The sequence below is a fragment of the Telmatherina bonti genome (genome assembly GCF_933228915.1).
Source record: "Telmatherina bonti genome assembly, chromosome: 24".
NCBI classification, from domain to species: domain Eukaryota; kingdom Metazoa; phylum Chordata; class Actinopteri; order Atheriniformes; family Telmatherinidae; genus Telmatherina; species Telmatherina bonti.
The window spans coordinates 5,745,144-5,770,553 of record NC_136633.1 but is presented as its reverse complement, the minus strand read 5'-3'; the positions used below and the strand labels follow the sequence as shown (position 1 = coordinate 5,770,553).

Here is a 25,410-nt window from a genome sequence, read left to right as displayed (position 1 = left end):
TCAGTACGAGTGGGAGGGGCCTGGGGGCCACCCGGCTCCGCCCAGCCGGCTGTGTCCAGGTGGTTGCATCAGGCTCTCGCTGCTCATAGGTCCGTGAAGAGTGGCACAGGGTGAGTGGGCGGGGCTTAGCTCACTGCATCCCACCGTCCACAGACAGGGATACTGACTGAAAACACACACCTGTTCAACACCTGACATTACCTGGCTGCTTATCAGTTTACCATATACGGATGTGGGCGGAGCCTCACCTGGAGCTATGAGGAGGAGGGAGAGGCTGTGAGGAGGGAGCGCTGCTGGTCAGCGGGAGGGAGGAGGAGGAAGGAGGTGAAGAAGAGGAGGAGGAGGGTGGACGAGGGGAGGAGCTGCTCCAGCCGTCCGTTAACACCTGAACTCCTTCAGACAGACAGACTGACAGAAAACACCCCATCAGCCTGGATGTTTACCACGTCGTCCCCAGGTAAACATTTACCTGAAGCTCCTCCTGTTTGTTTACATGGTTAAATATTCTATTGTTTACTTCTGTTTGTTTATGGAACGTTTCCCCATGTCGTCGGTAACTACGCAGAGCCGTGCTGGCTCGTTGTTGTTGCTTAGTGACTACGTGCCGTTTCTCAAAAGAAAATCACGTTTTTGTTCTTATGAAAGATGAAAACGGTTACCTGAGGAGTGGGAGCGGTGCGGCAGGTACGCCGTGGGGTAAGGCGTGTGTCTCCCCGGGTAACCGTGGTGTTTGTAACCATGGTGATGAGATGCCAAAGGCAGGCTACTGCTGTAAGGGAAAGCTCCGCCCCCTCCAGCTGTGCACAGAGACCAACCTGACACACACACACACACACACACACACACACACACACACACACACACACACACACACACACACACACACACACCGACGGATGAAGAATAAACGACAGAAGATGCTTTAATGTAAACGTTTTACAGATTCTGGGATAAATGTTTGACTCACAAGGCTGAATCCCGACTCTGTCAGATGACTCCGGTAAGCTCCGCCCCCCCGGGTTCCTGAGGAAGGCCAATCAAATGCCACAATCAGAGCTGTGTGTGTGTTTCTGTGTGTGAGACAGTGCTGGCCACCTGCTAACGCTAACATCCTGTGTTATCCTGTTGGGAAATGCTAAGCGCTAGGTGCCAGGAGACATCAGAAGCTGCGTGGGACGTTGAACTGATACCTGATCCGGGTCGGACAGTTTTTATGGTATAAACGGAACAACAATCAATAAAACTTCTTCTTTTTTTACCTTCTTTCTAATTTAATAATAAACTTTGAGCCTCAGAGAATTTCTGATGTTTCACCAGACAACCAGAATCATTCTCATCATTCTTCTTCTGTTGTTATTTTTAATTAAATATTTTCCAGTTTATTTTCCAGAATAAAAGCGCCGAGTTCTTCCTGTTGATGCTGATTTTCCTGCTGACGTGAGTAAAACTGCAGAAGCTCTTCATGAAGCTGGTAAATCTGCTCTCCGACTGGTTTGCCATGAGTGTTTGTCCTCAGATGGCCGCGGTTCTGGGGCTCTTCTTACCTCTCCTTGGCGTCCAGAAAGGCTTTGGCGAACGGGTTGTATTTGATCTTCAGAGCTGTAATCTACACGGATAAAAAAAGGCCACAGAATTATCACTAAAACTATCCAAAAGGTTTTTATTCAGAGGCTGTTGGTAAAAAATACAGATGGATTATCATCATTTTGTTCATTGTTCTAATCACATCGTGGTATTGATTTAAAGTGTTTGGTGGGACAGGAGGTCAGCTGAGTGAGGAGAAGGAGCAAACGGAAACTTCTGGAAACTGCTTCGCATGGAGAATCTCTTGATGTGTTTGTGTTTGGTCCTGGTTAGTAAAACTGAAGAAATGACCCATGACTATGTAATGAAACGGTGTAAACGTCCTGTACGATCATGAAGAGTCTGAGTTTGGCAGCAGACAAGTTGGAAGTGTGCACAAGTCTTAGTTTGACCAGTTTCTCTTTGCAAAGCCTAAAACTGGGATTCTGAGTTTGTCTCTCTTCTTCTATTTCAGGTTTAAACCACAGTTCAGCCCATTTTCCCAGGACATTTCTGAGTGTCCGGTGTTCAGCAGATTATCTCTGTATAAATACCTGCTTGGTGTTGTTTTATAAGCCTGATCAGTTGCCTTGACAACCAGGCAGAACTGGTGAGGATGGTGCTGAACATGCGGATGTGATGACATTCACCACTGCCTGGAACAGCCATACATTATTATATCTGCAGAAAACTTCAGATCAGGTCCAGACACTGGTTTAGCTAAATCTGAACTGGTTTAGAACTGGTCTTTCTGGGAGAACCGACTGTGTTTCTGTGGAAAACTCCACATCAGAGCCGGGCGTTCCTCAGAGACCCGACTGTCTCAGTCTGGTGTTGGATCGAACCCATCAGAGGTCTGTCGACACATCACAGGTGTTTAAAACAGCCAGAAGCCCCTGAAACTGGTTTTTACTGGTTTTTATGTGGAGGAAACATGTTGAGTTTAACTGGAAAACGTTTTCAGTCGTTTTTATTGAAGTCACACATGAAACTGAAGGCATTTGTTTAGTCTCAGCTTATTTTGACAAAAAGATAAAAGTAAAGGCATAAAGTGCATGATGTGGACTAATTATCTTACCTCCTCGTTCTGGTAGGCAGTGACGGCGATGAACTGGGTTTCTTTAAAGGAAACGTTGGAAACCAGGCGATGGCGGGACCCGACGCACACGATGTGGAGCTGAGGCTCGTATTTATGAAGAGAGTTTAACATAATCTGAAACACCAAGAAAGACAGTGATGCAGCGCAGAAGACGTCTTCCCACCGCTCCCAACCCGCCTCCACGTGTCGACGGACGTCCCATGATTGGTTGGGTTGGTACTGAACTCTGTTCTGTCAGAAAAACAACTGATCTGAGTGGAAATAATGTAACACTGAGACTTTTAAACTGTATAAAAATACAGATCAAAAGCCCAGAACACACTCCACACACACACACACACACACACACACACACACACACACACACACACACAAAAAACTACTAATGGCAACCACAACTAAAAGCTGTTCCTGCAATACTTAATATAAAATATTCACCGTCCCCAGTACGTGTAGACTGTTGCCGTGACCGTTCCCAGTACGTGTAGACTGTTGCCGTGACCGTTCCCAGTATGTGTAGACTGTTGCCGTGACCGTTCCCAGTACGTGTAGACTGTTGCCGTGACCGTTCCCAGTACGTGTAGACTGTTGCCGTGACCGTTCCCAGTACGTGTAGACTGTTGCCGTGACCGTTCCCAGTACATGTAGACTGTTGCCGTGACCGTTCCCAGTACGTGTAGACTTTTGCGGTGACCCTTCCCAGTACGTGTAGACTGTTGCCGTGACCCTTCCCAGTACGTGTAGACTGTTGCCGTGACCGTTCCCAGTACATGTAGACTGTTGCCGTGACCGTTCCCAGTACATGTAGACTGTTGCCGTGACCGTTCCCAGTACATGTAGACTGTTGCCGTGACCCTTCCCAGTACGTGTAGACTGTTGCCGTGACCGTTCCCAGTACGTGTAGACTGTTGCCGTGACCGTTCCCAGTACATGTAGACTGTTGCCGTGACCGTTCCCAGTACATGTAGACTGTTGCCGTGACCGTTCCCAGTACATGTAGACTGTTGCCGTGACCCTTCCCAGTACGTGTAGACTGTTGCCGTGACCGTTCCCAGTACATGTAGACTGTTGCCGTGACCGTTCCCAGTACGTGTAGACTGTTGCCGTGACCGTTCCCAGTACATGTAGACTGTTGCCGTGACCGTTCCCAGTACATGTAGACTGTTGCCGTGACCATTCCCAGTACGTGTAGACTTTTGCGGTGACCGTTCCCAGTACGTGTAGACTGTTGCCGTGACCGTTCCCAGTACGTGTAGACTGTTGCCGTGACCGTTCCCAGTACATGTAGACTGTTGCCGTGACCGTTCCCAGTACATGTAGACTGTTGCCGTGACCGTTCCCAGTACATGTAGACTGTTGCCGTGACCGTTCCCAGTACGTGTAGACTGTTGCCGTGACCGTTCCCAGTACGTGTAGACTGTTGCCGTGACCGTTCCCAGTACATGTAGACTGTTGCCGTGACCGTTCCCAGTACGTGTAGACTGTTGCCGTGACCGTTCCCAGTACGTGTAGACTTTTGCGGTGACCGTTCCCAGTACGTGTAGACTGTTGCCGTGACCGTTCCCAGTACATGTAGACTGTTGCCGTGACCGTTCCCAGTACGTGTAGACTGTTGCCGTGACCGTTCCCAGTACATGTAGACTGTTGCCGTGACCGTTCCCAGTACATGTAGACTGTTGCCGTGACCGTTCCCAGTACATGTAGACTGTTGCCGTGACCGTTCCCAGTACATGTAGACTGTTGCCGTGACCGTTCCCAGTACGTGTAGACTGTTGCCGTGACCGTTCCCAGTACGTGTAGACTGTTGCCGTGACCGTTCCCAGTACGTGTAGACTGTTGCCGTGACCGTTCCCAGTACGTGTAGACTGTTGCCGTGACCGTTCCCAGTACATGTAGACTGTTGCCGTGACCGTTCCCAGTACGTGTAGACTGTTGCCGTGACCGTTCCCAGTACATGTAGACTGTTGCCGTGACCGTTCCCAGTACGTGTAGACTGTTGCGGTGACCGTTCCCAGTACGTGTAGACTGTTGCAGTGACCGTTCCCAGTACGTGTAGACTGTTGCGGTGACCGTTCCCAGTACGTGTAGACTGTTGCCGTGACCGTTCCCAGTACGTGTAGACTGTTGCCGTGACCGTTCCCAGTACGTGTAGACTGTTGCCGTGACCGTTCCCAGTACGTGTAGACTGTTGCCGTGACCATTCCCAGTACGTGTAGACTTTTGCGGTGACCGTTCCCAGTACGTGTAGACTGTTGCCGTGACCGTTCCCAGTACGTGTAGACTGTTGCGGTGACCGTTCCCAGTACGTGTAGACTGTTGCCGTGACCGTTCCCAGTACGTGTAGACTGTTGCCGTGACCGTTCCCAGTACGTGTAGACTGTTGCAGTGACCGTTCCCAGTACGTGTAGACTGTTGCCGTGACCGTTCCCAGTACATGTAGACTTTTGCGGTGACCGTTCCCAGTACGTGTAGACTGTTGCCGTGACCGTTCCCAGTTCGTGTAGACTGTTGCCGTGACCGTTCCCAGTACATGTAGACTGTTGCCGTGACCGTTCCCAGTACGTGTAGACTGTTGCCGTGACCGTTCCCAGTACATGTAGACTGTTGCCGTGACCGTTCCCAGTACGTGTAGACTGTTGCCGTGACCGTTCCCAGTACATGTAGACTGTTGCCGTGACCGTTCCCAGTACGTGTAGACTGTTGCCGTGACCGTTCCCAGTACGTGTAGACTGTTGCCGTGACCGTTCCCAGTACGTGTAGACTGTTGCCGTGACCGTTCCCAGTACGTGTAGACTGTTGCCGTGACCGTTCCCAGTACGTGTAGACTGTTGCCGTGACCGTTCCCAGTACGTGTAGACTGTTGCCGTGACCGTTCCCAGTACGTGTAGACTGTTGCCGTGACCGTCCCCAGTACGTGTAGACTGTTGCCGTGACCGTCCCCAGTACGTGTAGACTGTTGCCGTGACCGTTCCCAGTACGTGTAGACTGTTGCCGTGACCGTTCCCAGTACGTGTAGACTGTTGCGGTGACCGTTCCCAGTACATGTAGACTGTTGCCGTGACCGTTCCCAGTACATGTAGACTGTTGCCGTGACCGTTCCCAGTACGTGTAGACTGTTGCCGTGACCGTTCCCAGTACGTGTAGACTGTTGCCGTGACCGTTCCCAGTACGTGTAGACTGTTGCCGTGACCGTTCCCAGTACGTGTGGACTGTTGCCGTGACCGTTCCCAGTACGTGTAGACTGTTGCCGTGACCGTTCCCAGTACGTGTAGACTGTTGCCGTGACCGTTCCCAGTACGTGTAGACTGTTGCCGTGACCGTTCCCAGTACGTGTAGACTGTTGCCGTGACCGTTCCCAGTACGTGTAGACTGTTGCCGTGACCGTTCCCAGTACGTGTAGACTGTTGCCGTGACCGTTCCCAGTACGTGTAGACTGTTGCCGTGACCGTTCCCAGTACGTGTAGACTGTTGCCGTGACCGTTCCCAGTAGACTAAATCCAGGAAGTTGAGCACGTTGTGGTTCGGCGCATGGCATCGTGAGTAAACACGACTAAAATGGGCGCGTGTGACGATTGGCGGTTCTGGACGGGAGGAAAGTCTTGCGACAAAAGAAATGTGATGGACCCAGACGGCGAGGATCCGATGCAGCGCCGCGTTTTATTCTGACATCGTCTCCTTCAGTATTCCTGACACAGCGCCTCCTCTGGTGGGGAGGGGAACATGTCCTTTAACTGGTCTGATAAGCTGGACTGCAGCGGGAAGCGAACCATTCCCATCATTCCCATCAGCCACCAGTAGAACCAGCACCAACCTGCCAGAACTCAACTCAGAGTTTAACAAACACAACTTTTACTTTGGACCCATTAAAACCCAGAAATCCAGACTGCGAACTACTCATTCTGCAGGAGAGTTCATGGACTGGAGCCATTTTTGTCTTTTGGCGCAAATGCTCTTTTATCCATCTGTCTGTTCAACTCCTCATCACCCCCCCCACCCCCTCGCTAACGAGGCCCAATTAACCAATCCCGGCTCTCCGGGCGGACACACAAAAACAAACTGTTTTCTATTCAGATTGAGAGGCTGGCTTCAGATGTGACCCCGGCGATGTGCGTGCCCACATTAGCTGGAGTGTGTGTGGGCTCTGTTTGAATATAGTTTACCTCTCTGTCTCCCTCGTCCATCTGAAGCATGATGGCTAAATTAATTTCCCAGTAAAAAACATAATTACCATAATGTACAAATAAGCTGAGCAATTATTTCATTATGGCCGAGCTCTCTGTTCCAACTCTGCATTACTGCCCGGTGTGTGCGTGTCATGTTTGGACGGGATAATGGGGTAAATATAAACAACATTACTGCCAATTTTGTAGTGCTGCATTCATGTGTGTGTGTGTGTGTGTGTGTGTGTGTGTGTGTGTGTGTGTGTGTGTGTGTGTGCATGTGTGTGTGTGTGTGTGCATGTGTGTGAAGGCCTCTACGAGTGGTGAACAGCTCTCGACAGGAAGTGCATTAAACTGCTGCCGGCCAATTAAGAGCTGTTTATCCTGTTCCCGTGGTTACGAGGGGGTGAGCAGGTGAAGTGAGTGAAGAGAGGGACTGAAGTGGCTAATTAGAGGCGGTAGTCTCTCGCCCACTCCAGCGTAATACAGGGAGGAGAGAGAGAAGCTCTTGACGTGAAGAGGAGGATAATGGACAGAAGGAGAAGAAGACGGCAGAGGTGAGGAAGAGCGAGAGGAGAAAAGTGAAGAACAAAGAAAAAGTCAAGAAGGAAGAAGAGAAAACAGTAGGATGGAAAGAAATGGAGATTAAAAACAATGAGAAGAAACTGAAAATAACAAATGAAACAAAGAAGAAAAATGAAGAACTAAAAGAATAAAACAAACAAAAAGACCAAAAAGAGGAAAAGTAAAGAAAATCAGAAAAAAAAATGCAAAGTAGAAAAAAAAAATAAAAGGAAAAAGTAGAAATACAAGGACAAAAACCAGAAACTAATAAAAGCATGAAAGAAATTAAAAAGAGATTAACCCTAAAAAAGAAAAAAAGAACAGTAAAAGGGAAACTGTGAACATAATAAAGAGTTAAAGGTAGAATGAAGGAAAGAAACGAGGAAAAAGCAGGAACAAACCAGGAAGGAGGAGTTTGGTACAAACAAACCGGACTGTTCCCGTTACCTGTCCGCCTCCGTTCACTTTGTTTGTCAGTTTGACTTTGTTGAAGCTCACAGGCGCCTTCATCCAGTGGGCTCCAAAGTTTGGCGAGTCCGGGTGGATGTAGACCCCGCCGTGGCCCCGGGGTTCGCCGCGGCCCTCCGCATGGCCGGCCGCCACCCACTCCCCGTTCACAAACTTCCAGCGGCAGCTGTCCGCCGGAACGAAGTCCAGCAGGAAAGAGTACATGGAGCTGGGGTCCAGACCGGAGACGCTGACCTTCAGGACCGGGAACATCCGACTGAACAGACACACAAGATTTGATCTTCTTACAGGAAGAAACCAGACAGAGACAATGCTCCACAAGCCTGTTAAACAGCAGTAGCTACGTATCCAGCAGCTATCAGCAGTAGCTACGTCTCCAGCAGCTATCAGCAGTAGCTACGTCTCCAGCAGCTATCAGCAGTAGCTACGTCTCCAGCAGCTATCAGCAGTAGCTACGTCTCCAGCAGCTATCAGCAGTAGCTATGTATCCAGCAGCTATCAGCCGTAGCTACGTATCCAGCAGCTATCAGCAGTAGCTACGTCTCCAGCAGCTATCAGCAGTAGCTACGTCTCCAGCAGCTATCAGCAGTAGCTATGTATCCAGCAGCTATCAGCAGTAGCTACGTCTCCAGCAGCTATCAGCAGTAGCTACGTCTCCAGCAGCTATCAGCAGTAGCTATGTATCCAGCAGCTATCAGCAGTAGCTACGTCTCCAGCAGCTATCAGCAGTAGCTACGTCTCCAGCAGCTATCAGCAGTAGCTACGTCTCCAGCAGCTATCAGCAGTAGCTACGTATCCAGCAGCTATCAGCAGTAGCTACGTCTCCAGAAGCTATCAGCAGTAGCTACGTCTCCAGCAGCTATCAGCAGTAGCTACGTCTCCAGCAGCTATCAGCCGTAGCTACGTATCCAGCAGCTATCAGCAGTAGCTATGTATCCAGCAGCTATCAGCAGTAGCTACGTATCCAGCAGCTATCAGCAGCAACTATGTATCCAGCAGCTACCAGCAGTAGCTACGTACCTAGCAGCTACCACCAGTAGCTACGTACCTAGCAGCTACCACCAGGAGCTACGTATCTAGCAGCTATCAGCAGTAGCTACGTATCCAGCAGCTACCAGTAGCTACATATCCAGCAGCTACCAGCAGTAGCTACGTATCCAGCAACTACCAGCAGTAGCTACGTATCCAGCAACTACCAGCAGTAGCTACATATCCAGCAGCTACCAGAAGTAGCTACGTATCCAGCAGCTACCAGAAGTAGCTACGTATCCAGTAGCTATCAGCAGTAGCTACGTATCCAGCAGCTACCAGCAGTAGCTACGTATCCAGCAGCTACCAGAGGTAGCTACATATCCAGCAGCTATCAGCAGTAGCTACATATCCAGCAGCTACCAGGAGTAGTTACATATCCAGTAGCTAAGAGAAATAGCTGCGTATCAGCGGCTACCAGCAGTAGCTACGTATCCACCAGCTATCAGCCGTAGCTACATATCCAGCAGCTACCTGAAGTAGCTACGTATCCAGCAGCTACCAGTAGCTACGTATCCAGCAGCTATCAGCAGTAGCTACATGTCCAGCAGCTACCAGCAGTAACTACGTATCCAGCAGCTATCAGCCGTATCTACGTATCCAGCAGCTACCAGAGGTAGCTACATATCCAGCAGCTATCAGCAGTAGCTACGTATCTAGCAGCTACCAGTAGCTACGTATCAGCAGCTACCAGAGGTAGTTACATATCCAGCAGCTACCAGAGGTAGCTACATATACAGCAGCTATCAGCAGTAGCTACGTATGAGCAGCTACCAGGAGTAGTTGCGTATCCAGTAGCTAAGAGAAATAGCTGCGTATCAGCGGCTACCAGCAGTAGCTACGTATCCAGAAGTAGCTACGTATCTAGCAGCTATCAGCAGTAGCTACGTATGCAGCAGCTATCAGCAGTAGCTTCGTATGAAGCAGCTATCAGCAGTAGCTACGTATGCAGCAGCTATCAGCAGTAGCTACATGTCCAGTAGCTACCAGTAGCTACGTATCAGCAGCTACCAGAGGTTGCTACATATCCAGCAGCTATCAGCAGTAGCTACGTATCTAGCAGCTACCAGTAGCTACGTCTCCAGCAGCTACCAGTAGCTACGTATGTAGCAGCTACCAGTAGTAGCTACGTATGTAGCAGCTACCAGTAGTAGCTACGTATCCAGCAGCTACCAGTAGCTACATATCCAGCAGCTACCAGTAGCTACGTATCCAGCAGGTACCAGTAGCTATATATCAGGCAGCTACCAGTAGTAGCTATGTATCAGGCAGCTAACAGTAGTAGCTACATATTCAGCAGCTGCCAGAAGTAGCTACATATCTAGCAGCTACCAAGCCGTAGTCCAGCAGCTACTGGCAGTAGCTACATATCCAGCAGCTACCAGTAGTAGCTACGTATCAGCAGCTACCAGAAGGAGCTACGTATCTAGCAGCTACCAGCAGTAGTCCAGCAGCTACTGGCAATGGCTACGTATTCAGCAGCTACAGAACCATTACTGGAAGGAAATTCAGTTGGATCCTCTATCAGAGTTTACATACTAACCAAAGTGGCAATTTCACTTCACTAAACAGTTTGATTTTAGCATCAGGGAGTTGTCATCCTGACAGCAATCACAGCAGAGAAACGTGGTTTTTAAGGTTGGCGTGTCACCCCCTGTGTGATGGGCTTGACCAGACTGTATATAAACAATGAGCGGAGCCTCCGTGACGTCACCTGTAAGTTTCTGAAGAGCTGAATTGAAGCTCAATGGGTGGTTGTTCTACTGTTGCCATCTTGGCAGCTGCATGTGTGCCGTCTCTCCCAGAAAATAAAAAAAAAGTTGGTCTTTTTAACATGGGAATCTATGGGGATTTGTTCTGTTTTGGAGTCCCTAGTGGATGAAGGGGGAACTGCAGGTTTTGGCACTTCTGCAAAGACTTCAGTTTTAACTACCAGAGATTGCTGCTTAGGCTCAAAACAAGGAGGGTTACAAGCGACAGGCTAAATTCATCGGCACGCAGGTGAAAACCAACTTACAGGACACAAACAGCAGCGGTGGTGTTGCAGATCACTTGTCTCCAAGAAAGGTGATTGGTTATGATGCTGGAGGGAATTTTGGCGTTTTCACTGCAGTACTGCTGCATGCGTGAAGGATGATGAGTCGGGAGATTTTTCTCAAACTGTCTGTAATCTTGCTGTTAACTATTTTACAAAAGAAAAAAATCAAACTTTGGTTGATCCAAAGAAAACAAAAAAGAGAACATCGTGATGAATGTTGTGTGATGTCAGATGTCGACGCTGATCCAGAAAATTCCTGTTTTACCTCAACAGTCACTGAAACCCTCCCTGATTGGTCGTAGAGCCACGTGACAGCAACAAAGTTGAACATTTTACAACTTTCTTGTCACAAACTCCCGTGTGCATGTCTACGTGAACCAGGGCGATATTTCCCGTGCACGAATGTCGCGTCTGGCTTGGCAGGAGGAGGGCAGCGATTTCTGCCTCATCGCAGAGCTTCCATTGGAAATGGCTGGAGAAGAAGCAACGTCGCCCCCCATGTGTCGACCCCAGGGGACGGGGTCTTGTCTGAACTTGGATCCAGACTCTGGAACCATCTGCCCCGCCATGTTCAAACTGCCCCACAGTGGAGGGCTTTAAATCTGGTATAAAGACCCAGATTCTCTGGCTTTTAACACTGTGTGAGTTCTGTGGTCCTCCGTGTCTTTTTAGTTATTTTATTTGCTCACTTCAGTTATTTTATCTTTTTTACCTGCTTCATTATTTTAATGAGAGCTACACCAACTTATTGTTTTTGGTGATCACTGATGTGCAGAACTCTGGAGTTTTTAAAATGAGCTTTATAAATAAAGAAGAATGCTTCAGTTTGGATGATTTCCAAGTGATCCAGAATCGCCTTTACGATAGATTTATGTTCAATCCAGCTTTATTTGTTCCACATCAATTCACAAGAGTCAGTTCACTGTAATCCAGTTAGAATCCAGTCGCAACAAACATCCATCAGGACCAGAACCAGAGAGGGAGACCTCCATATGGACCAAAACCAGAGAGGGAGACCTCCATATGGACCAAAACCAGGGAACCATGAAGGAAATATCCCATCTGGACAAGAACCATGAAGGAAAACCTCCATCTGGACCGGAACCAGGGAGAAAAGCATCCATCAGGACCAGAACCAGAGAGGGAGACCTCCATCTGGACCAAAACCAGAGAGGGAGACCTCCATATGGACCAAAACCAGAGAGGGAGACCTCCATATGGACCAAAACCAGGGAACCATGAAGGAAATATCCCATCTGGACAAGAACCATGAAGGAAAACCTCCATCTGGACCGGAACCAGGGAGAAAAGCATCCATCAGGACCAGAACCAGAGAGGGAGACCTCCATATGGAACAGAACCAGGGTAGAAAACGTCTATCAGGACCAAAACAATGGGTGGAAAACCTCCATCTGGACCATAATTAAGAAGGAAAACCTCCCTCTGGACCAAAACCAGGGAGGAAAACCTTCATCAGGACCAGAACCAGGAAACCACGAGGGAAAACCCCCATCTGGACCAGAATCAAGAAGGAAAACCTCCATTTGGACCAGAAACAGTAATGGAAACCTCTATCAGGACTAGAACCAGGGAGAAATGCATCCATCAGGATCAGAACCAGAGAGGGACACCTCAATATGGACCAGAAACAGGGTAGAAAAAATGTCAGGACCAGAACAATGGAAGGAAAACGTCTATCTGGACCACAATCAAAAAGGAAAACCTCCATTTGGACCAGAACCATGAAGGAAAAGCTCCACTTTAACCAAAACCAGTAATGGAAACCTCCATCAGGACTAGAACCAGGAGGGAGAACCAACAGCTGGACCAGAACCAAAGTTTGGACAGATTTTGGTGAATTTTCAGGAATTGTCAGAAATGTAATGAGGAAATAAGCAACTGGGTTTTCTTTGGGGAGGGGTTCTAATCATCGTTTCCTGTTGGGAGATGTGGATAATTTTGCCGTAACAGCTCCTGACTCCATCATCATTCCCCTAGACGAGCCGGCGGCGTGGTGGACGTCTGACTGCTGCTGCTTTCTGTCTCTGTTTGCTGCAGATGTCGCATTTCAAATCTTTTGATGTGGAGAATAAAGGGTCCATTTTATTGTTCTCTCTCTTCCCTCCATCCTTTCATTGACAATAACTAATGATACTAATAACAATGTAGAGATTCAGAGCTGATGTCCGTGGTTCCTGAAATACTGTCAAACATTTGACTTAGTTTCCATTTTGTCTGAACTTCTCGTCTTGGTTCTTTGTATTCTACTTTGTGTTCCTGTGTGAACAACCGAAGCATGTTTCCCACTGCGGTAAATGTTTTTCTACGTTCTCCTGACTGAAAAAAATCCTTTTCCTCTGCAGGATTATTTAATAAACAGAGGACAAACCAGAATGTATCTGCTTTAATATGAATCTATAAAAAGTTTCCTCCCTCTGAAGCTGTATTACTAACGAAACAGATGGCAGCAGCAGCTGAAGTGGCGTCCTGCAGGTGTAAATGGAGCGTTTGCCCACCGCAGGCCGTGACTGGTCAACCCATCTCGGCGCGCTGAAAAAACACCACACACTCAGTCAGTCACACGGAGGTGACGGCAGCGGCTGCTATCGAGACTAATGAATAACCTGGTTAAGAGCTTTACACGCTGCTGAAGTCTGCTGGTTTCTCTGCAAACTTCTGCAGCCGTGTTTAGAGGAAACAGGCAACACCGAGCCGCTGCCTCTCATACGACGATACGACGTCCCGCAGCTGAATCACCAACATACACCACCAACAAACACCAACAGCAAACACCACCAACATACACCACCAGTAAACACCACCATCAAACACGAACAGCAAACCCCACCACCAAACACCACCACCAAACACCACCAACAAACACCACCAACAAACACCAACAGCAAACACCACCAACATACACCACCAGTAAACACCACCATCAAACACGAACAGCAAACCCCACCACCAAACCCCACCACCAAACACCATCAGCAAACACCACCAACATGCAGCACCAACAAACACCACCAACATGCAGCACCAACAAACCCCACCACCAAACACCATCAGCAAACACCACCAACATACACCAGCGCTAGGGAGGTGGTCAACCATTCCCACACGCACACACACCATGAGACCATAACTTTTGTTGCTTCACACGCAGAAAAGCAAGCAGCTCTGCAAAACAGGATTCCCTTCCCACAACACCATCGAATGAGGGCACACAACATCACCATTAAAGTTTATACTTCATTCCACTCTTGATGTTTTGTGACATCATTCAATTTATTCCCATATTCCCTTCATCATTGAATGAGGGCACACAACATCACCATTGAAGTTTATACTTCAATACACCACCAGCAAACACCAACAACATAAACCACCAACAAACACCACCACCTAACACCACCAACACACACCACCAACATACACCATCAACAAACACCACCACCAAACACCACCAACATACACCATCAACAAACACCACCACCAAACACCACCAGCAAACACCACCAGCAAACACCACCAACACACACCACCAACACACACCACCAACATACACCATCAACAAACACCACCACCAAACACCACCAGCAAACACCACCACCTAACACCACCAACACACACCACCAACATACACCATCAACAAACACCACCAGCAAACACCACCAACACACACCACCAGCAAACACCACCAACAAACACCAACAGCAAACACCACAATCCAACATACACCACCAGCAAACACCACCAATACACACCACCAACACACACCACCAACATACACCACCACCAAACACCACCAACACAAACCACCAACAAACACCAACAGCAAACACCACAATCCAACATACACCACCAGCAAACACCACCAATACACACCACCAGCAAACACCACCAATACACACCACCAGCAAACACCACCAACACACACCACCAGCAAACACCACCAACAAACACCAACAGCAAACACCACAATCCAACATACACCACCAGCAAACACCACCAATACACACCACCAACACACACCACCAACATACACCACCACCAAACACCACCAACACAAACCACCAACAAACACCAACAGCAAACACCACAATCCAACATACACCACCAGCAAACACCACCAATACACACCACCAGCAAACACCACCAACACACACCACCAGCAAACACCACCAACTAACACCACCAGCAAACACCACCAGCAAACACCACCAATAAATACACCACCACCAAACACCACCAGCAAACACCACCAACATACACCACCAATAAATACACCACCACCAAACACCACCAGCAAACACCACCAGCAAACACCACCAATAAATACACCACCACCAAACACCACCAGCAAACACCACCAACATACACCACCAATAAATACACCACCACCAAACACCACCAGCAAACACCACCAGTAAACACCACCAGCAAACACCACCAAATTAAATTAGATTTCAGTGTTTTTATCCCAGAAGGAGAGTAAAAATGATCTAATAATCATACAGATAAAATAAAGTTAGGATTTTTTCAAATGTAAAACATAGTGAAAACTTAGAAATCTTTTAGGGTATGAAATTAATCAGTTGTTTGGTCAGATAAACATTTGTTTTTCTTGGAGCTTCCAGGTTTTCATGTTTCTGTCTAAAGGGTTTTTCCACTAAAAACACCAAGCAGAAGCTTTTCAGCAGAAGAAACCACTCATCACCTTCAGCCTGTTTGGATTCAGGATTATCAATAAAAACCTGATGGATCTCTATGTTTTCCTGGTATCTGACCTTTTAAAAGAAAAATCAGTGACACTGGAATTAAAAAGTTTCATCTCAGTAGCTTACAGCAGTGGATAAATGTGTTTTATGTATGTAAACAGATGCATCTTTCAGCACTTTTACAACCTCCTTTATCCTCTACAGACCAACTGCAGGGCCTGCATGACCCTCATACTCGGCATCCCATATGTATGGTGTTTTCCAGCCTTGGAAAGCTGCTGGGCAGCAGCGGCTCAAGAAATACATGATGGATGTTGCTATGTTGCCAAACAGGTCCGGAACACAGAGTTTTAATGTCAGAAAGTTACATAATGTTGCATGAGGACCTCCTTAAACAAATTCCCGTTTGATCTCTTATTGGAGGCTCTTACAAGCCTCAACAATCTTGATACGACCAAGATGTAAAACTGTTTTAAATCTTTAATAAATCTATTCCAGATCATCACAACCTCAGCAGAGACCAAACCTGAAGAACTCCATGACCTCCTTACCTACGAACCCTTCTCACCTCGAAGACGGAGCTCAAGAAAAAAACGTATCAAGATAAAATCTAGTATCATCGTAAATATTCTTGGAACCTATTCAAGACTTCGTCAGAGACTGACACAACCTCCATTGTGACGTCATTCTAAAACCTCATCTTCTTAACCCTTAACTACTCCTGGAAATTCAAGAAGACCCTCTGGAACATCGACAAGGGTTAGGGTTGGAGTGAGACCTTTCTGGAATATCTTTCAGACCTCTGCAACCTGAACAAGAACTTCCAGACCTTCTTAGGAATCTCTAGAGCAGGAGTGCTCATAGTAGGCGTAAGCAATACTGGGAGATTTGGTATCAATCTGCTAAATGAGGTAAATGAAGGGCTAGTATCGTCCATTTCAAGGCCGATACAACACTTTTTGCGTGAAGTGACAGACACATACATCAGGTAAGATGATGCTCGACTTCGCCCTGCTGGCTACTCAGATAAAGCAGCTTGAGAAAGTGTGGCGGTAATTTCTGACAAACGCTTCAAACACATGCAGAGTGTCTGAGGCAGCCATGACAAACACACGTAGGTCTAATAAAAAGCAGGAATATTCTCCCCTTTACCTGCCTAGGGTTAGGGGTTGGGGTTAGGGGTTGACTCAGCGACAGAAAAACGATTCAGACATGTGAAGTCAATATAACCACCAAGCAAATATCTTGGAATTAGTTGTTTCTGTGTTTATGACCATGAGGATCTCCCGGAGTTCTGTAGCCCAGGAGTGTCTAGTCGGATCTGCAGGTTTTTTAATGTCTCTCTGCTTCAACACACCTAACTCTGATTCAATGGATCCAACAGTCTATTAGGTTCTGGACAATGATGTATGTTGGAGCAGGGATACATTGAAAACCTGCAGGGTTGTGGCCCCTGAGGACCGGAGCCTGACACCCCTGCTTTCTGCAGAACTTGTTGCAGAGGAGGAAGTGGTTACCGTCCGTTCTTGGTGACGATCATCTCGTTGGTGATGAGCTGGAACTTCCTCCACAGCTCGGCGTCCTCCAGCGTCACGCTGAGCTCTCTCTCCGTCGGGTCGCCCTTCTCTCGGCCCGCCTGCAGCTCGCTCTCCACGGCACTCAGCAGCCGAGACATGCAGCACTCGGTGGAGCTGGGGCCGCATGCGGTCCGGTCTGCTGAAGACACGGAACCGGACTCCCCATCCTCCTGCAAGCCCTCCACCTTCATCTAGAACCCTAAACAAGGACAGGTGATCAGGATACCCATCGCGGCTTCAGCTCTCTGTTCTCTGTCGCTGTAATCAAGGTTTTTGGCCCGTTTGGACCAGTGAAATGAAACTGGGTTTTCCTTTAAGGTTTTAGACTCTTTGCTGAAACGTTGATGTCATTACTATCATGGTGTACCTGAAGATTAACCAGCGTGTCCCATAAATATGAGTGACGAAGGTGGAATTTTTCCACATCGTCTCGTGGAAAATCATCAGACATGGTCGACCGTTTAAAAATAAAACTAAAATATGTCGTAACTTTAATTATAATAGACATGACTGTAGTTGGAGGACATTGTAGAACAATGATTCAGCTACCTTTAGATACATGTGATTTTTCCTTCTGATTTGGACCTAATGTGACCTGCATGCAGAGAATCAGTAAACCTGGAGCCCAACGAAGTCCGTCTGAGGACGGTTTTAGTGCAGGATTTCCCCAAACAGCCAGATTCTTTTTACACTTTTTAAAGCTTTAAAAGACTTAATAAGGACTTTAGGAAGGACTGGAAATACCATGTGCATGTGCAGGTTGGTGCACGTAAAGTTGTAGCGCTGCACATGCACCTTTCCTGGAAAAGAGCTTTTTGTTTAGGGAAAACCAAGAAACGTGACTCTTAAAAATCTAGCTGGACATGTTGATACAGCGTTAATCCAATAAATAATACTTCTATTTTATTCTTTTCTAAATATGTTGCTCTCCGGATCAGAATACACAGATAGACCTCAGGTCAGGAGGGTACGGGTCCTTTTATGTCTCAGTAGCTGCGATTCCATTACCACATCGAACTCCGCAAAAACTAAATATCGCAATTGAAATAAAACACACTATGGCAACACCTACATTTAAAGTCTCAAATATCAATAAAAACCTTTTCTCGTGAGGTGGTTTTTCAGACGCTCATAATGTAATGAAACACTTTTTCGCATTTTCATGTCTCTGGACGTGACATGGGGGGTCATGTGACCACTTCATGTCCGGTAAAGACGACGCGATGTGAAACAAACAACAGCAAATTTCAGAATTTTGGAAAAGAGAATGAAGGAGAAAAGCTTCGAAAAATCGTAGCAAATTCTCCGCAGCAAGTAGAAAACCCCAAAATAACACCACATGGCTACCTTGCATAAGCCGTAATTCTTGACTTGAGGCTAATGCACTAAACCAGTTGCGAGTCTCGCTGCAGATCAACGTAGTTTCTACACATAACTCTTTTCTGTGGAACAACGCGTCTATATTACACACAAACAAAACACTTTTCTACACAACTGGTTTATAAATAATGTTAACACAGTGAATAATCTACTAAATGAAAATGATAAATGTTACTCCTATGAGGTGTTTATGTAAAAATATGATATTGATGTTTCACAAAGAGAGTTTTACATGGAAGCATAATTACCTCCAACATGGAGGTTATGTTTTTACCGGCTTTATCTGTTTGTGTTCAAGATAACTTAAAACGTTCTGGACGGATTTTCACCAAATTTTCAGGACTTGTTGGAAACGTGAAAAGGAAGAACCGGTTTAATTCTGGTGGTGATCTGGATCACCGTTTGGATCCAGGAACTTTTTAAATGCCTTGACGGAGGTTTACGTTCTCTGAGTGTTTTTCTGAGTAACTTCTGAATTCCACAGTTTTGATACAAAACTTTATTTTCAGAATTTGTACAACTGTGTCTCTATATTGATTAATTAATAAATGTAAATAAAAGAAAGAGTCAACCGTAGTCAATAGAAAGCAGCAACTATTCCCATATTTTGTTCAGTATAAGGTTGCAATAACCTGCGACATATTGAACGTAGATCGTGTGGAATTACATTTCACATAGTTGAATAAAGATTTATTTAACCAGATAAAAATAGATAAATCCAAATGCATCAATAAACAATCAAACATGTTAGTATCAAATCCATCAATGCATTTATTTATATTGTAGCTACTTTATATCTTAGTTAAATAGCATATAAAAATATTTTAGCATAAAAACACGTTTTAATGTTTAACACTTTATTATAAAATTTATATTTTTATTCTTTCATGTGTGTGTGTGTGTGTGTGTGTGTGTGTGTGTGTGAGTGTGTGTTGTCCAGCATTTCAGCAGCAGTGATGCTCTGGATGCTGTTTATAGACATTTGCTTTGCCAGGAGGAGATTTATAGACATAATGATCCCCTTGTTATTCTTGTTTGGCAGAGTTGTGCTGCTGAGTCGCTTTTTATACAATTTTTACGTGTTTACATGGAAAGTTTTGGAGTTTCGTGCAGCTTCCAGGCCTGGGAAATGTTGGTGGTGGTGTGTTGTGGAGGGTGTCAGGTGTTCGCGGTTCTGTGTTCTGATCAGAGTCTAATGAAAACCTGGGAAGCTCTGGAGGTCCGGCATGGATCCGGCATGGATCCGGCATGGATCCGAGTCCTTCTGGGATTTGATCCCAACAGAACATCACAGTAAATGGTGGCGTTTTATGCGGACCGCGTCGTGCCGTGTCTGGATCCGCTTTCTGAGCTGCCGTTTGGAAACGGACTCCGGCGCTCGTCCATCGCGGTTTTCCTGCAGGAATGCTGGCTGCTGATCGTCCTGATCAGGTCCTGGAGGAGGTTCCAGTCTGACAGCAGCAGGACGATCATGGCTGCAGTCAGAGTCGCTCCTCTCCGGCTGGATACAGATCGGACCTGGATGCTGGGAATGCTGGAGGGTTTCCTGGTTGGCGACAGAAGCAGGTCGAGGAAGGCGCTGGATGTAAAACTAACTTTCCTGCAGCTGCAGGAGCGTCTCTGTGTCCTGAGAGAAACCTGCAGACGTTTCTGGATGTGCACTGGAGATTTATCCGTATTTCAGGATTATTTTGGGAAGAAACGTTGCAGATAAATGATGTTTTTGATTGTTTTTGGATCGTTTCCATGCAGCCCCGTCCGTCTCGGCTTGTTGACAGATTATTTTATAATCCAGACAAATCGCAGGTCGAACCTTAAATCTGAGCTACGAATCTCCACGTCGGAGCGAAAAAACCTGCTTTCCACACGCCGGCATTTCCAACTAGTATCAGTTTATTGGTTTATAATCAGCCAATAAATCAGTTTTCAGCTGAGCAGAGAAATATCAGCAAAACCAAACATTTATTAAAAATAAATAATTACCTAAAGAAGGCAGATGCAGAGAAAATCTCTGACATTAAACTGTTTTAAGCGGAATTTTTGCCTCTGAAAGGATGATTTCAGCGACGGATTTGTCCAGCGGACCCTCGGCTGTAAAATAAAATAAAATGATGCTGTTTCCATCTTTTTCTATTTAGTTTCTACTCTGGAAATGAAATTACTTTCTGCTCACCGTCCTTATTTCCCATTCAGTCTTTTAAACGTTTCTGCTGCAGATTTACTCATAAAAACGTCTCAATGATCAGAAAATACTGATAGAAAAGACACAATTAATAAGAAATTATTATAATTATTTAATTCTAAATGTGTATAAATCTGCTGTTTAATGTCAAATCATTTCTAATTAAAACATCAAATTCATGAAAACATTTTTTTTTTTTTTTTTACTGGAACTGAATAAAAAGCAGAAAACCAGAAGAAAACTTTAAAAACTGCAGTAAAAACTTGTGGAATAAAACTTTGTCTGCGTGGAGGAATAACGGAGGAATTAGTGGTAATTAATGAGTAATGAGAGAAAACTGACCTGCGGAGCGGCTGGAACGCTGCAGAATCCCAACAAAGTGTCTGAATGATGACGGGAAGCGGCTCAGCCTCCAACACCATCCCAGTCTGACTCCACCTCTCTCTCTCTCTCATTGTTAACCTCCATCAGCCGCTCAGGTTTCACTGCGCCTCGTCCACCTTTCACGGCGACTTCAACGGGGAGAAGCTGACGTTGGAGGCACAAACAGCACATGAGGAACAAAGACCGAAAGCTTCAACTTCTGACGGGAAGAACAAAACTAAATATTTACATGTAGATCTATAAACTGATCCATAGATGAATAGTTTTATAGCAGAGAAACACAGCAAATTCAAAGTACCATGGAGACACTTTTCTGACATAAAAAATCACACTGAAAAGTAAATAAACTAAAAGTTCATTAACCCTTTCATGCATGGATTAATAAAATATAAATACAGTATTTTACCTCTGTAAATATGTAATGACACTTTTTTTTTATTAATTAGTAATATTTAGAATGTTTCATGATTTATTTTAATGTACTCTACAAAATAACAATCATAACATAAATCTTCTATAAAATATAGCTGTATCATTTCCTATTTATCCCAAAGACAAAGTTGTGTAATCAGCGGCGCCACATGGGGGGGGGGGGGGTTAGGATAACTCGAAGGGCCCCGGCCCAAAAAGATTTACAAAGTACAGAAGAAAATCATTAAACCTTCATTAAAAATAATAAATACTTTTTTCAAAGGTTGTAATAAAATACAGCTGTAATATAAACTGATAAACCATTTATATAAAAATAATCTAGTTAGATGTCTGCACTGTGATTTAACCCTTTATAGGACACTCAATAAAATACCTTCCAATTAGAAATATTAACCTAACATTGTCCTTCTGGTCTGAACCAAGACCTCCATTCTGTTGTACGTTAACAAAATAATCATAGTTTCATGCTGAATATGAAAGAAACAAAGTGATCAAAAATAGTCACTTGCCCCATAAAGGGTTAAACAGTCCTAGATCCTCATTATTCCCATTAAAAGGATTTTTTTATCAGCTTGAAGCAAAAACAAACATGTAAAATTAGCGATCATGTGGTGGGGTCTCTGCCGTTGTCTTTCACAGGTCCCAAAATTCCTATAATTACATTACATTTAATTATATCATATATTTATTCATTCTCCAGTGAGTAGAAACGTATTGATGACTCACTAACATCCACTGAAGTAGTTTCATCACAAAAATACCATCAACATTCATGGATATGCAAGAACAGAGCTTGTAGGTGTCCACTACAGCCATGATGCATGAAAGGGTTAAAAACATAAACAGTTCTACATTTAGACTTATTCACCTCATTACCACACTAGTTTAACAGTGTAGTACTATTATTATTAGTGTAGTACTACTATTACTATTATTATTCGTGTACTACTATTACACTTTCCCTCTGTGAAATATATGTTTCCCAGCATCCGGCCTGGTCCATAACATTAGTGATATTATCTTTAATCTGGAAATAATCTGCATAAATACTGCCGTATACTTAGTACTACTGTAGTACTGTTAGTAGTACTACAGTAGTAAATGACTGTTCAGTAGTACTACTGTAGTAAATGACTGTTAGTAGTACTACTGTTGTAAATGACTGTTAGTGGTACTACTGTAGTAAATGACTGTTAGTGGTACTACTGTAGTAAATGACTTAGTAGTACTACTGTAGTAAATGTTAAGTAGTACTACTGTAGTAAATGACTGTTAAGTAGTACTATTGTAGTAAATGTTAAGTAGTACTACTGTAGTAAATGACTGTTAGTGGTACTACTGTAGTAAATGACTTAGTAGTACTACTGTAGTAAATGTTAAGTAGTACTACTGTAGTAAATGACTGTTAAGTAGTACTATTGTAGTAAATGTTAAGTAGTACTACTGTAGTAAATGACTGTTAGTAGTACTACTGTAGTAAATGACTGTTAGTAGTAATACTGTAGTGAATGACTTAGTAGTACTACTGTAGTAAATGTTTAGTACTACTGTAGTAAATGACTGTTAGTAGTACTACTGTAGTAAATGACTGTTAGTAGTACTACTGTAGTAAATGTTAAGTAGTACTACTGTAGTAAATGTTTAGTACTACTACTGTAGTAAATGTTTAGTACTACTGTAGTAAATGACTGTTAACAGTCATTTACTACAGTAGTACTGCTTAAGTAGTACTACTGTAGTAAATGACTGTTAAGCAGTACTACTGTAGTAAATGTTAAGTAGTACTACTGTAGTAAATGTTTAGTACTACTGTAGTAAATGACTGTTAAGTAGTACTACTGTAGTAAATGTTTAGTACTACTGTAGTAAATGACTGTAAGTAGTACTACTGTAGTAAATGACTGTTAGTAGTACTTCTGTAGTAAATGACTGTTAGTAGTACTACTGTAGTAAATGTTAAGTAGTACTACTGTAGTAAATGACTGTTAAGCAGTACTACTGTAGTAAATGACTGTTAAGTAGTACTACTGTAGTAAATTACTTATTAGTACTACTGTAGTAAATGACTGTTAGTAGTACTACTGTAGTAAATGTTAAGTTGTACTACTGTAGTAAATGACTGTTAGTAGTACTACTGTAGTAAATGACCGTTAAGTAGTACTACTGTAGTAAATGACTATAAGGTAGTACTACTGTAGTAAATATTTAGTACTACTGTAGTGCTGTTAGTAGTTCTACTGTAGTAAATGACTGTTAGTAGTACTACTGTAGTAAATGTTAAGTAGTACTACTGTAGTAAATGTTAAGTAGTACTACTGTAGTAAATGACTTAGTAGTACTATTGTAGTAAATGACTGTTAGTAGTACTTCTGTAGTAAATGACTTTTAGTAGTACTTCTGTAGTAAATGACTGTTAGTAGTACTACTGTAGTAAATGACTGTTAGTAGTACTATTGTGGTAAATGACTGTTAGTAGTACTTCTGTAGTAAATGACTGTTAGTAGTACTACTGTAGTAAATAACTGTTAGTAGTACTATTGTAGTAAATGACTGTTAAGTAGTACTACTGTAGTAAATGACTGTTAAGTAGTACTACTGTAGTAAATGACTGTTAGTAGTACTACTGTAGTAAATGACTGTTAGTAGTACTATTGTAGTAAATGACTGTTAGTAGTACTACTGTAGTAAATAACTGTTAGTAGTACTTCTGTAGTAAATGACTGTTAGTAGTACTACTGTAGTAAATGACTGTTAGTAGTACTATTGTGGTAAATGACTGTTAGTAGTACTTCTGTAGTAAATGACTGTTAGTAGTACTACTGTAGTAAATAACTGTTAGTAGTACTTCTGTAGTAAATGACTTTTAGTAATACTACTGTAGTAAATGATTGTTAAGTAGTACTACTGTAGTAAATGACTGTTAGTAGTACTACTGTAGTAAATGACTTATTAGTACTAATGTAGTAAATGACTGTTAAGTAGTACTACTGTAGTAAATGTTTAGTACTACTGTAGTAAATGTTAAGTTGTACTACTGTAGTAAATCATAAGTTGTACTACTGTAGTAAATGACTGTTAGTAGTACTACTGTAGTAAATGACTGTTAAGTAGTACTACTGTAGTAAATGACTATAAGGAAGTACTACTTTAGTAAATATTTGGTACTACTGTAGTGCTGTTAGTAGTTCTACTGTAGTAAATGACTGTTAGTAGTACTACTGTAGTAAATGTTAAGTAGTACTACTGTAGTAAATGTTTAGTACTACTGTAGTAAATGACTGTTAAGTAGTACTACTGTAGTACATGACTGTTAAGTAGTACTACTGTAGTAAATGACTGTTAAGTAGTACTACTGTAGTAAATGACTGTTATTAGTACTACTGTAGTAAATGACTGTTAAGTAGTACTACTGTAGTAAATGACTGTTAAGTAGTACTACTGTAGTAAATGACTGTTAAGTAGTACTACTGTAGTAAATGACTGTTATTAGTACTACTGTAGTAAATGACTGTTAAGTAGTTCTACTGTAGTAAATGACTGTTAGTAGTACTACTGTAGTAAATGTTAAGTAGTACTACTGTAGTAAATGTTTAGTACTACTGTAGTAAATGACTGTTAAGTAGTACTACTGTAGTACATGACTGTTATTAGTACTACTGTAGTAAATGACTGTTAAGTAGTACTACTGTAGTAAATGACTGTTAAGTAGTACTACTGTAGTAAATGACTGTTAGTAGTACTACTGTAGTAAATGTTAAGTAGTACTACTGTAGTAAATGTTAAGTAGTACTACTGTAGTAAATGACTGTT

At 44.0% G+C, this 25,410-nt stretch overlaps 1 protein-coding gene across 1 annotated transcript; it reads right to left on the bottom strand.

The window, feature by feature from the left end:
* tbx19 (T-box transcription factor 19) lies at positions 1–17,413 on the bottom strand (the record flags this gene model as incomplete). Its single annotated transcript, XM_079263848.1, has 8 exons — positions 1–166; positions 249–408; positions 660–815; positions 968–1,023; positions 1,545–1,606; positions 2,642–2,776; positions 7,834–8,110; positions 17,163–17,413. The coding sequence occupies 8 exons, from the start codon at positions 17,411–17,413 to the stop codon at positions 1–3; spliced, it is 1,263 nt and encodes a 420-aa protein (XP_079119974.1).
* Between the last annotated feature and the right edge of the window lie 7,997 nt (positions 17,414–25,410).